The sequence below is a fragment of the Mixophyes fleayi genome, chromosome 3, assembly GCF_038048845.1.
Source record: "Mixophyes fleayi isolate aMixFle1 chromosome 3, aMixFle1.hap1, whole genome shotgun sequence".
Taxonomy (NCBI): domain Eukaryota; kingdom Metazoa; phylum Chordata; class Amphibia; order Anura; family Limnodynastidae; genus Mixophyes; species Mixophyes fleayi.
In genome coordinates, this window is record NC_134404.1 from 224936328 (window position 1) to 224950039 (window position 13712).

At 43.6% G+C, this 13712-nt stretch overlaps 1 protein-coding gene across 1 annotated transcript in view; it reads left to right on the forward strand.

The window, feature by feature from the left end:
- Window positions 1–1045: 1045 nt before the first annotated feature.
- Window positions 1046–13712, forward strand: part of SLC2A12 (solute carrier family 2 member 12) — a 55140-nt gene continuing 42473 nt past the window's right edge. The window contains exon 1 of the mRNA XM_075203194.1: window positions 1046–1262. Coding sequence (XP_075059295.1) covers window positions 1175–1262 — 88 coding nt within the window. The 5' untranslated portion in view covers window positions 1046–1174. The remainder of the gene's footprint in view (window positions 1263–13712) is intronic.

Here is a 13712-nt window from a genome sequence, read left to right on the forward strand (position 1 = left end):
AGATTGTTTGTTATCAGTTATAATAGGGGATAATTTCTTTAGCACTCATTATTAATACTAATAGATTTGTGGATCCCATCGAATAGTAAACCTTGCAATACATAGCTTTATTTTAAAAAGACAAAAATACCTGAATTCTTACATATTTTTTATAATTCTTACAAACATGGTAATATCCATTTATAAGCATATAATAGCTGTATATTGCTGCAGGAAATAGTTATTGTACATAAATTCATTTGACATTATAAGCTTTATTAAGTTCCCTAATTGCAGGGGAACCCACACTTCTAAAGGTTTGTCCCCGAAGCTTTTTTTTTATTAGCATTTGTTCCTATTCTTAAGTATGTACCAATCAAGTTGTTAGATTTAAAAGAAAATGGAACAATATTTATGATAAAATGCACCTGGCATGATTTGCATCTTCCCAGCAGCATGTGATATTATAATGGAAAAACTGGGAGACAGTTGACAGGAATAAAAACAATCTAATTTAATTAGTTATATTAATCTATGTGTGTTGTAACATGATAGTTTTTGTGTGGTACACGGTTTTTGTGTTACTTGCTTAATCTCAGAGCAGCCAAACTTTGTATATTGTTCCACTTCTGCCTACACAAACATTTTATAAGAGACCTAATCCGGGTTAGCCAAGTTTAAGGAGACAAGTGTTACCAACCATGTAACCCTGGAGTTTCTCAAACATTTTTTTCACTAACTACTCTTACTCATTATGCAAACAGCTTGAGTCAGACATTCTAACTGTAACAGCCAAAAAATAGGGTTTGGTTGGTTTTAGATAAGCTTTAAATCTTGTAATGGAGATTTTGTCAGCTCACACAGTTACATTAATCACAAAAAGAATGCAAATTAAGTCAACCTAAATGCTCCATGTTGAGGCTGTTTGTGTGTCAGTCACAGCACAATATGTGCCGGACTAGGTCCCTCCTTCTTGCCTGTGATAGGTTGCTAAGAATAGTTGCAGCTTGTGTCACTGAAGGGCAAAGTATTTTGAAATAGAAACAAAGTTGTTCGCACCAGCACTTTAAAAAACCCGCAGCCCCTATGAATTCATGCTGTGCAAGGTAAACTCACTGTCTGCTGCTGGCAAGGGGAGAGCATCATTCCCATAGAGATACATGTGTGTCCTGGGGAAAAAAAACACTCCAGAAAAATGCTTCCAGAGAGCACCACAGAGGACCTTATACTGCAGCAGCAGAGCCTCGGTGTTGGCAGCCACCTTCCAATCCCTAGACAAACAGGTAACAACATCCTGAGTGACAATGGAAAGTCAGAACGTTCTCATTTTTCATGTTCCTATCCTACTAGGTGTCTCTGGAGACGTTTTTTCAAAGTGGCAAACAGTAATATTGTCATGGGATTTTTACTAGAGGGAGTCAGAATATTATTTTACTTAGATATATATATATATATATATACAGTAATATTCCATGTATATGCCTAAACTATAAACTGTAAACATAGTGTATGTATAGCAAACATTATATGTGTGTGTGTGTGTGTGTGTGTGTGTGTATATATATATATAGCACACGAGCACAGCAGGTTTCATTCATATTTTATACAGTTTGTATGGCTTAGATAGGGGATTCTGGGCACATGTAATTTCCCTATGTGCTTACCTATGATATCCCTTGTAATAGCACAGTTTGAATATACTGATTAGCAGTAATGGAAAAAACCACGTACACAGTTCTTGTAAGACAATATTTTCACGTACGGAAAGGAAATTTTGACCTGTATAAATGTCAGATTTTTGGCAGGATTCAGTCTATATTTCTGGAGTTCATGTATCTCAATGTTCTACAAATCGGTTAACTACTAGTATGATAGTTGCGGTACATTCACGTAAGCAGTTTTGCCCACTGTACATTGTGTCTTAGTACTGCTCATGATACGGTGAAATGAGCATGGACAGGAAACATCAGGATCACTGATCACTATGGAGGCCCACAATATACATAAGCATTCACAGGGGATGGACTATAGATTCATCATTTGTTATTTTGATACGCTATAAAGGTTTGTGTATATTGTGGGCCAGACCTCCAAAGGGATTACATTCACCATAAATGTGCCATTCTCCATATTTTAAGTAAATTGCTAGTATGTTCATACCCTTAGAGATGAGTAAAACAATGTTTAGAACTTTTGTTGTTCAAAACAGCAGACACTTTTGAGTGTGGTTCACAGTAATTCTGTCTTTAGTATATTTTTTTATGTGTATTCACATTTAAATACTGTAAGGGATTTAACCTCAGGTGACATAATTTTATAGGCCTCCAGCTGGAGTTTGGAACATATGTCATCATCATTAACATTTATTTGTATAGCGCCAGCAAATTCCATAGCGCTTTACAATTGGGAACGAACATAGTAATAAAACAGTACTGAGTAAATCAGACAGAGAGGTAAGAAGACCCTGCTCACAAGCTTACAAACATATGGACAAAACTATTCGGACACTTGACCATTACACCAACAGGGATTGTAATGACATTTTATTCAAATACACAGAGGCGGGCTGGGCCGGGGGTCAGGGGGGCTCAGTCCAACCGCTGTTAGGGCCGCTCCACCCCCCTCCGATGCAATATTTATATTTATTTACCTTCGGCCGCATCACATAACATGTGATGTCACGTGATGCGGCCGCCTGTGCGCCTGTGCCCCCCCCCCCGGGATACACTTGGCAGCCCGCGCCTGCAAATACATATACTTTAATATGGAGTTGGTCCCCGTTTTACAGCGATAACAGCTTCCACTCTTCTTGGAAGGCTTTCCACAAGATGTTGGAGTGTTTCTGTGGGAATTTGTGCAAATTCATTATGTAGAGCATTTATGAGGTCAGGCACTGATATTGGATAAGAAGGCCTGGCTCGCAATCTCCGTTCCAGTTCATCCCACAGGTGTTTGATGGGGTTGAGGTTAGGGCTCTGTGTGGGCCTGTCAAGTTGTTCCACAACAAACTCATCAAACCATGTCTTTGTAATCTTTGCTTTGTCCACTGGGGCACAGTCATGTTGGAATAGAAAAGGGCCTTCCCCAAACTATTGCCACAAAGTTGGAAGCATAGCATTGTCCAAAATGACTGGGTATGCTGAAGCATTAAGATTGCTCTACACTGGAAATAAGGAACCAAATTCACATTTGGCATAATGCAGTCAGACAGTTAACAGTCTCCCAGCATCTGCCAAACCCAGACTCGCCCATCTGACTGCCAAACAGAGAAAAGTGATTTGTCATGCCACAAAACACGTTTCCACTACCCCGCAGTCCAGTATTGGTGTGCTTTACACCACTCCATCCGACCCTTGGCATTGGTCTTTGTGATGTAAGGCTTGCATGCAGTTGCTCGGCCATAGAAACCCATTCCAGTAAGCTCCCGCTGCACAGTCTTTGTACTTGCATTAATGCCAGTGGAAGTTCGGAGCTCTTCAGCTATGGAATCAGCAGAGCATTTGTGACTTTTACACACCATTCACCTAAGCAGTCGTTGACCATGATTTGTGATTTTATGTTGTCTTCCACTTCGTGGCTGAGTTGCTGTTGTTCCTAAACGCTTCCACTTTCTAATAATATCACTTACAGTTGATCGTTGAATATCCGGCAGAGATGAAATTTCACGAACGGTCTTATTGCAAAGGTGGCATTCTACCACAGTACCACACTTGAAGTCATTGAGCTCTTCAGAACAACCCATTTTGTGTCACAAATATTTGCAAATGGAGACTGCATGGCTAGGTGCTTGATTGTATACACCTCTGGCAAGGGGTCTGATTGAAATGCCTCAATTCAATAATTAACAGGTATGGCCAAATACTTTTGTGCATATAGTGTATATAAGCTATAATTATCAGCACTGGTAAAGTAAAATAAATTTGGCATTGTGAAAACCTAGCCCCCATAAGGAGTACTTACTCACTTCTTAAGCCCCTCTCTATGAAATGGACAGCTAGGCCACTCAACACTTTCAGTAGTGACACAAAATACTCAGTACTTGCATTGCTGTAGGTCTGTTCTCAGCCAGTCACTGTAGTGACTTAATGTGATACTGACTTTTTATAGACAGGACATCATCTTGTCTCAAATTGGCACTGTAGCAGACTTGGATCCCTCTAAAATATAGGATTCCACTGAACTCCATTCTGGTGGAAACCTGCTCTCTAACTGGTCCCAAGTATGGGCCTGCAACTTCTCTCTCCTGCCGCCAGAACACTACATCTCAACATGGACCTTTCTATTGATCTCTGTAAGGGTGAGGTCAAACACTTTTCATTGCTATTGGAGAATATCCCAAAATCTTGAGTATGGACAGGTTGCAAACTAGCACTACCTAGCCTGCAGTTGTCATCATCAGACAATAACTGGGGAGAATTGTTTTAAGTCTGAGTATACTGATAGGAAATAATTTTCTAAAATTGGAGCAAATGTGCACAAGTAACACAAAGCAGCCATTTACTTTTAATCAGTCTAACTTGAACTATACTTACCAAAGATAATTTGGGTTCTCTGGTTTCTGCAACTTTATTAAATAATCTCCACAACGATTACTTCCACTCTGACTTCGCATATTTTTAAATAATTCAGAGTAAAGGAAACATGACAATGTATAATACCATCTGTGACCGGATGGGATTAATTCGCCAGCTGGTCTGTTGGGGGAGGAAGAATGAATGGAGAGAGGGATGTTCTTCCTGCATAGTTAATAGCCCCCAAACCACCCAATCTTAAATTAATAGTCCTCACTATAAAATTAAATTGCCCCACCTTCACCATACAAACAAAATAGCACCCATTATTTAGCCACCACCTACCACACACACATTTCATTTCCACAAGCCCGCTGTGCCATCACACACACATTACTGTGCAACTTAATCACCATGCTGTGCCTCCTTATGATCACACTGTGCCCACCATGCTGCTTTTGCTCCCTCCTTCTCCTGGCCCCCCTTCATCACCCTGTTCCATGCTGCTTTTGCTCACCCCTTTTCCTGGCCCCCTTTCATCACCCTGTTCCATGCTGCTTTTGCGCCCCCCTTCTCCTAGCCCCCCATCATCACCCTGTGCTATGCTGCTTTTGCTCCCCCCTTCTCCTGGCCCCCCTTCATCACTCGCCTTGCTGCTTTGGCCCCCCTTCACACTCTGCCATGCTGACTTGGCCCCCCTTCACACTCTGCCATGCTGACTTGGCCCCCCTTCACACTCTGCCATGCTGACTTGGCCCCCCTTCACACTCTGCCATGCTGACCTGGCCCCTCCATGCCTCTCTTCATGTCCCTCAGGCTGGCTGGGTTCTCACTTACCTGTGCAAAGCTCTGGCGTCCTTCCATCTTGATCCTCTGAGCAGCTGGATAACAGGAACTCCTCCTCCATGGCTGGGTTTCGCCGTCTCTGCATTTCCCTGCTCAAACTGAAAAACACACTACCGCGCAAGTGCAGAGAGCCCAGACATGGCTCTTTGAATTTGCGTGATAGTGTGTTAAACCGAAGTGTCGCCGTCGGAAGTGTCGGTAATCAGCCGCATTGAAGCTCCGCAATAACAACAAAGGGGGTGGAGCTTCAATGCAGCGGGGCCTACCGTGGTTAGCCCGACTCCCCGGCAGGCCAGTCCGAGGCTGACCACTCCTACTGGTGTCACCTTGCCACCAGACACTCGCCGACTGCGAATTCCAACTGCACAATAGTTGTAGGAGACTCTTGCCACCATTAGGCTCCTTTGCAGTGCCTAGAACTGTTTATTTCTGGGTAGTTGGTATAGCTGCTACAATGCCTCTTTGCTGTGGGTGGCTTGTACCTCCTGACTGCTTACTATGGTTCAGGACTGCTGGGTAGTGGGCAAAGCATTGACACAGAGATGCTGGGTTCAACACAGTACAGTCGGGGAATGGATTAGAGTGTGAGCTCTTCTCTGTTGGTTCACAGGATACAGCAGGTATTAGTCTCAGGCAGAATATTCAAGCAGTGATGTTTTATTGCTCAAGAGTCCTGACAAGTACTTTTACACACCAGTTAGTGGTACTGGTGATCATCCTAAATCACTAGCTGTTCCATTATTCACACAGATTTCCTATCTCTCCAAGACACAGGATGAAGTATAACGGCCCCCTGCTGTGCTTTCAAGACAAAAAAGACCTGTTGGTCACTTAGGGGGTGACCGCGTGTCCTGTGTATAGTCCTTGGGGTAAAAAGTTCCCATGAAATTTCTCTGTATTGACCCTTAATGTATTTGTACATAATAATCATATCTCCTCTTAGATGGCTCTTTTCTAAAGTAAACATGCCTAAACTGGCTAACCTTTCCTCATAACTTAATGACTCCATACCCTTAGTAATCAGTACATTTCTAATACACTAATGTAACACAATATAAAAAAAATCAGTACATTCGTAATGATATACAATGGCGCACTGCAACCCTAATTAAAATAAATATCTAAATATCTACAATAAGTTATTTCTACTTGATCCAGCCACACCATCTATGCTAAATTGTTTTATATTATGTGCAAGAATATTTAAACTTTATCTTAAATGAAGATTTGCATCTTTCCTGATGTAAGTATCATTGTCCCTATGATGTGTTCTATGTGTATCTAAGGGCATATGGTATTCTATACAATATGTCAAGAGCAGGTTTGAGAAGAACTCAACTACACCATATAGTACAACTAGGCAGTAACTCATAACACACAAGCTAAACAAATGAATGCTCCTTTTAATTTAATCCACCCGGAGATGCCCTTCTGATGCCTGCTGCCTCTCGCTGCTGTGGCTTGGGGGCCCTACATTCCTCTTTCAGCCCCCTGAACCAGCCTTCCACCTGGGTACACCTCTACAGCATTTCTGCTGTCTCTTACCCTGATCGTCTGTAATGCCTCCGTTCCCAGCTCTGCTGATCCTGACGCCATCCGCTGCTACTTTCTCCGCCTGAAGTTCTTCCTGTGTTCTCCGCTGTTCTGCTCTGAGGACCCTGATGCCGACCGCTGCTGATCTCTCCGCTGATCTCCACGTGTGGCGCTGATTCCGGCTCCACGTGCTGCTCCGTCTTCCTGATGCTGTCTTCGGTCACCGGCCTCCTCGCTGCCACGTCTGGTCTCCGACCTCCACGCCACCATCCCTTACCAACGGTGTGCTGCTCTTTCTCCTCCACCTGCACTGGTCCCGCTGCTGTCTCTAACTGCCCCGGTCCGGACGCCTGCTGCTCCAGTTCCAGCCCCTGATCATGCTCCTCCAGTTCCTGATGCTGTCTCCAGCTGCCCTTGTAGCTGCCCTCCACGCGGCACTGCTCCGGTCCTGATGCTCTCTCCTGCTGCCGAACTGAAGCCTCTCAACGCTGCCTTACTCTCCACAACCATCTCACCGTCTCCCCGGGCCTGTGACTCTGCCTCACCGCCTCAGCGTGGCTCTTATCCTCACCGTGACTCTCCTGATTCTCTGGTCTCCCTGGACTTTCCTGCCTTGGACCTTGTACCTCCCTGGACTCCCGGTCTCCCTGGACTTTCCTGCCCTGGACCCGGTACCGGCTCTCTGCAGCCCTACATCATTTTCGCCACCTTGTTTTCATTTTTAACTTACCTTAAGCTTATTTTATCCTTAGTTTAACCTTATTTTACTGCTATTTAATTTTTGTGTTTTCATTTCTATTTAATTAATTTTTTGTGTTTTCATTTCTAACTTACCGTTAGCTCATTTTAACCTTAGTTTAACCTTATTTTACTGCAATTTATTTTATTGTATTGTACTGTATTTTATATTATTCTTTCTTAATTATTGTACTTTATCTTAGTTATTGTATTTTATTTGCATTTTTAACTTTCTCCATTTTATTTTACTTCTTTACGGCACTTTATATTGCTTCTGCGACTGCCTTTTGTTCTTGCTCCATTCCTTTGTCTCTTACAGTCTTATCTTTGTCTTTGTCCTACTTTGTTCTGTCAATCCCTAATCTAATTTAGCTTAATCTAACTAGTTTTATTTTACTAAATCTTTGTTTTACTTTACTCCGTCTATCCTTAATCTAACTAAGCCTCTTATCTGCTCTGGTCCATTTCTGTCTCCCTTTGCTGCCCTCACCTCTGTGTTAATTACCCTTGCCCCTTCTATTATTCCCCATCCATCCCTGTCCCTCACCATGCCACCCCGCTCCTTTCCTATACCCATCCTCTCCCCCAGCCCCCTTCTCTCACCCATCTCTCGCTGCCCCACCCCTCACCCTCCCCCTAACTCTATCAACCCTGACAATCTCATCCGCATCTCCCCTCTTCTGTTAATGTGCGTATCGTCGCTAACCAATAACGATTGTCGAACCTCGATTTGTGTTTCCAAAGCACAAAGGTTTATTCGCAATAAGTGGAAAAATATGCTCAAGCGAAGTAATAGTAAATACAGCCGTTACTTATCGCAGGCGCTCTGGATCCAGTGCAGTCATTCAATCCTGAAGTCTGGGGACAAGATGTCTGCACTCTGGATCACAAGCTGCTGCTTATATACACAATCAAATACAGTAATACAATGAAGATGGTATAGCTTGCATCTATTGGTCCGGGTCTCAGGAATGTCCAAGGGGTCGTCAATCATTGGCTGGTTCATCCTAAGGAATCCAAAGGAGGGGGTCATCTCTGCAGGGGGTATGCTCTGCTCTTCCCGCCCGGATTCCTTAGTCTTAAGTAGTTCATAATTCCCTATCATTCATAACTTGCGTATGCACTCTGCGATTCCCTCGCAGAGTGAACCAAACAGTAGGATATGTAATAAGGTTCATTATGATACCACTCATGATGTTATTCCTTTAACCCATTCCGTGTATTTCACTAATATGCATGTAACTCGGATATAACATATAAATACTACTATATTTCGACATAACTGACTATGTGTTGCAATTACCATTAATGTGTACTATTTTATAAGTATGCGTGTTTGTGCGAATGTATGGTAAAAGACCGATTACTGTTGTTGCCACGTGTAGTGGATGCGTACGCCCTTTCACGCCGTAGCGTGCCCTTGTACGTCATAGCGTACGCATCTTTTCAGACAAAGACAACCAAGTTTGCTAGACTTTAATTGAAATGACTTTATCCAATTTGCTGACTTCGACAGTTCCACCCTTTGATAGTGTAATAAACTATCACCCAATCACCGTTTCAAGTTCAGGATTATACAATACTTCTTCACAGACCATGATCTCAGTATCTGGTACCACCCTTTCAGTCTCTTTCTCAGTGTTACTCCCATGAGACCGTTTTCCACACTTCAACACAGTAGGAACACATTTGACAACTAAACCAATTGCTAAGGTGACACCCAGTATAAGGAGAAGGAGCTTACCTACACTCGCAATCATTTCCTGTACCCACTCCCCCAGACCGGAGAACCATTTTGCTGGGTTCAACCATGAGAACCAACCCGCCACCTTTTCCCCGACCTCATATAACGAAGAATTATGGCTCTTTCGAAATTCCCATTTCAGCTGCAAAATTTCATCCATCTTCCGGTCTATAACCTCTTTAGGGTCTTCAGTATTATTAGTAATGTACGTGCAACATTTGACACGGAACTGGGTGGCCAGTGTCACACAGTACCCACCAGTAATAGAGGTGAGATAATTTAGTACCAGTCTATGTTGCACCAACTCCTTTTTGTACGCTTGTAGCTCCCTTCCAGTATACCTGAAAGTGTCATCATACATCTCGGTGATATTATCTATTAATTTAGCTAGGTCTTGGATATATTTAAAGTTTAATGTTCCCCGAGCGGTCCTGGTGAGATCTAGAGCAACCATAACTTGGAAACCAGCAGTTTCACTAATCAATTTTGTAGCTATGGGTTCCTCACCAGGAATCATATTTCTCTTGCCACGGTGTTCATACTGTGTGTGTATGTATGGTGGTGATGTAGTCTTGTGAATATCTACCATTTCTTCATGAGTAATAGTCATGATTTCAGGAACCAGTTTAGCTAGGAAACACAAGCCCTTGGAACTCGGAGTCACCCAGGAATAAGCTTTCCTTCCACAAACAAAATACACATCATCAGGGAGAACATAAGGAACAGTATGCCCATGAATTATATCACACAGAGTTTTGATAAAACTACCCATGCCTAGTGTCTCCATCTGCTCTAGACATGTGTCGGCATTAATGATATTTTCGCATTTATCTGTAGAGACTTTACCAATAGATACCTTCTTATGTTTGGTTATACGCCCTAACTTGTGACTTCCATCAGCATTCCTGCCTAGTAGTGACCTTGTGAGTCTCTCTCTAAAATGAGTGTGGCGAGCCATTGTCTGATCTGATAGGTCAGCCTCCCAATTCTCCAGGCGCTTTGCATGAGATATGGTTAGGCACAGCAAAGATCTGCCTATGGAGTATTGTCGAAGCGTCAGACTAGGGGACCTTGTGTTATTGTACCTCCCTTCTATGGGCCTCCCACCCCTTAATTCGAGTACTTCGGATATGTTTAAAGGGAATGGCACTAGTCCTATGTTATGCTGCCCTTGAGGCACGTGAGAGCACACCCAACACTGAGTTTGGTTTAGCACCTTACCCACCAGGGAGTGATAATCCTCCAAAGGATGCCCGCCTATATTCAGAGTACTGGGGGACTGGCATCGTTGGATGCATCTCTCGTCAACTAGGGAGTTGCAGAACTTGCAGATACAATACTCATCAGACAATAGCCCCTCACACTGCCTCCGAGTTCCTGAGCTAGCAGACCTTTTCATAACCCCTGGACCAAGTTTGATAATGGGCTGCTCAGGATATCCTATTAACTTTTCTTCGGCCTCCATTTCATCCGTATCACTCCCAGAACTCTCCTCCATCCTCCATTCTCCTTCACAAAAATAGAATGTCCTAGAAAAAGTAAAAACAAGGAAAATCCTGGAACAAAAGAAAAACAAAAACCGCCACTCCATCGCTGGAAAGATAGTTCTGAGGCAACGTCTCTGGTTCAGGTGTCTCAACTGCAGGCTTTAGGTCTCCCGGAACAGGCTCACAAGTGACAGCTCTATGTCGTCGGTCTGAGTCTTGTCTTGCACTTTCTCCGGATTATGGACTCTCCTGCAGTGGGTGGAATGGACCCAAGTGTCTCTCTCTGCAACCTTCAGTGATGTAGTACTGGTCAGCAGCACTTGGTACGGGCCTTCCCAACGGTCTGTTAAACAACCTGAACGTAAGAAATTGCGGATCATAACATAGTCTCCAGGTTCAACATCATGACAGTTCGTTTCTGGCATACCAGGTGACAGCATTTTTAGTTTTTGTTGTTGTTGTTTCAGCTGTCTACTCATTCTTATAAGATATTGTACAGTCACTTCATTATTACACTTTAAGTCGTCTTGTGGACTCACGATCAAATGAGGTTGTCGTCCGAACAGTATCTCAAAGGGGGACAGATTAAGAGGAGGTCTAGGAGTGGTTCGAATGCTGTGGAGGACCAACGGCAAAGCCTCAGGCCATGCCAACCCAGTTTCAGCCATTATCTTACCTAGTTTGTTCTTGATAGTACCGTTTACTCTCTCCACCTTACCACTGGCTTGTGGTCGGTAAGGGGTGTGAAGTCTGCTACTGATTCCCATGAGTTTACACATATTTTGGAAGATATCACCAGTAAAATGGGTACCCCTATCACTTTCAATGATTCTAGGGATACCGAACCTACACACAAAGTCTTGTACGATTTTCTTTGCAGTGAACACAGCAGTATTAGTGGCTGCCGGATATGCTTCTACCCAACCGGAAAACACATCAATACACACTAACACATACTTTAGATTCCTGCACGGTGGTAATTGGATATAGTCAATTTGTATTACCTGAAAAGGTCCGTCTGTAGGAGGGATGTGGGATGGCTCAGTGTGAATAGTTTTCCCAACATTTTTCCTCAAACAAGTAAGACATGACATTGCTTTCTTACCAGCCTGAGAGGAAAATCCGGGAGCACACCAGTATGCTCTCACCAGTTTGCACATACCTTCTTTACCCAGGTGAGTCAGGCCGTGTGCTGCTTCAGCCAGGCTTGGATAGTATGTTCGGGGAGCTACAGGCTTACCTTGTCCATCCCTCCAGAGTCCTGAGGACTCTTGACCACATCCCTTCGCCTTCCAGACCGCCTTCTCCTGCAGGGAACACAAATCTTGCATTTCAATTAATTTCTAGGTGTCTAATGTCTGAAAAACCATCATAGTCTCGGTCGATAGAGTCATAGGTTGCCCTGCTGCCCATTTAGCAGCTTCGTCTGCCCTGTTGTTGCCCAATGACACTGGGTCTTCTTCAAAGGTATGGGCTTTGCACTTTATGACGGCTACTGTTCTGGGTAACTGTATCGCTGTCAGAAGTCCTTTTATGTGTTGTGAGTGTGCCACTGGTGTACCTGCTGCTGTCGTAAAGTTTCTAAGACGCCAAAGGGCCCCAAAATCGTGCACTACCCCGAAGGCGTACCTAGAGTCAGTATATATATTGGCTGATTTACCCTCTGCCAGTTCACACGCTCTCTTTAGTGCTACTAGTTCCGCCACCTGGGCTGAGTGAGGTGGACCAAGTGGTTCAGCTTCTACCACATCCTGATCGTCTACAACAGCGTAACCAGTACATAGCTCTCCTGTCTCTGTCTGTCTATGGCAACTTCCGTCTGTATAAAACGTAAAATCTACATTTTCTAAGGGGGTGTCACGTATGTCGGGCCTTGCAGTAAAGGTCTGATTCAGGTGTTCCATACAGTCATGCGTGTCAGTATTCTTGCCTAACTCATCATCAACCAGGGTCTCCTCACCTCCCACCCTTTGTGTCTCTTGAGACACATACGGAAGGTATGTAGCTGGATTTAGGGTGCTACATCGTTTGATGGTGATGTTTGAGGGTGCCATCAGGGCTAATTCCCACTTTGTGAATCTAGCTGAAGAAACATGTCTGGTTTGTGCTGAATTTAACAGAGCTGATACAGCATGGGGTGTATAGATGGTTGAATTATGTCCTAATACTACATCCTCGCTCTTACTTACTAGAAGGGCCGTTGCTGCTACACTTCTGAGACATGTTGGGAGTGACCTTGCCACATTGTCTAATTGTGCACTGTAGTATGCTACCGGTCTGCTAGCGTCACCATGTTTCTGTGCGAGGACACCTGCTGCACAGCCATCAGCTTCTGTACATTATAGCTCAAAAGGCTTTTCATAATCAGGTATTCCCAATGCAGGTGCTCTTGTCAGACTATCTTTAAGATTAAAGAACGCTTGCTCTGACTCTTCTGTGTGTACGACACGTTCTGGTTTTGAGGAAGAGACTAGCTCCTGCAATGGTAATGCCAGAATAGAAAAACCTGGGATCCAGGACCTAGAGTATCCACACATCCCCAAGAAAGTACGAATCTGCTTCTGGCTCTGCGGCAGGGTCATGTGTTGTATAGCCTCAATTCTGTCGGTTGTCAGGTGTCTTAGCCCCTTAGTGAGGCAGTGTCCTAAGTATTTGACCTTAGTCTGACATGGCTGTAATTTATCCTTTGCCACCTTGTGCCCTGTTTGTGAAAGATGAAGCAACAACAATTTAGTATCATGTAAACATGACGTAAAAGAATCAGAGCACAACAACAAATCGTCCACATATTGAATTAGAACAGACCCATTGTGGGGTTGAAAGGATTGCAAACAGTCATGTAAGGCTTGGGAGAAAATACTGGGGCTGTCAATG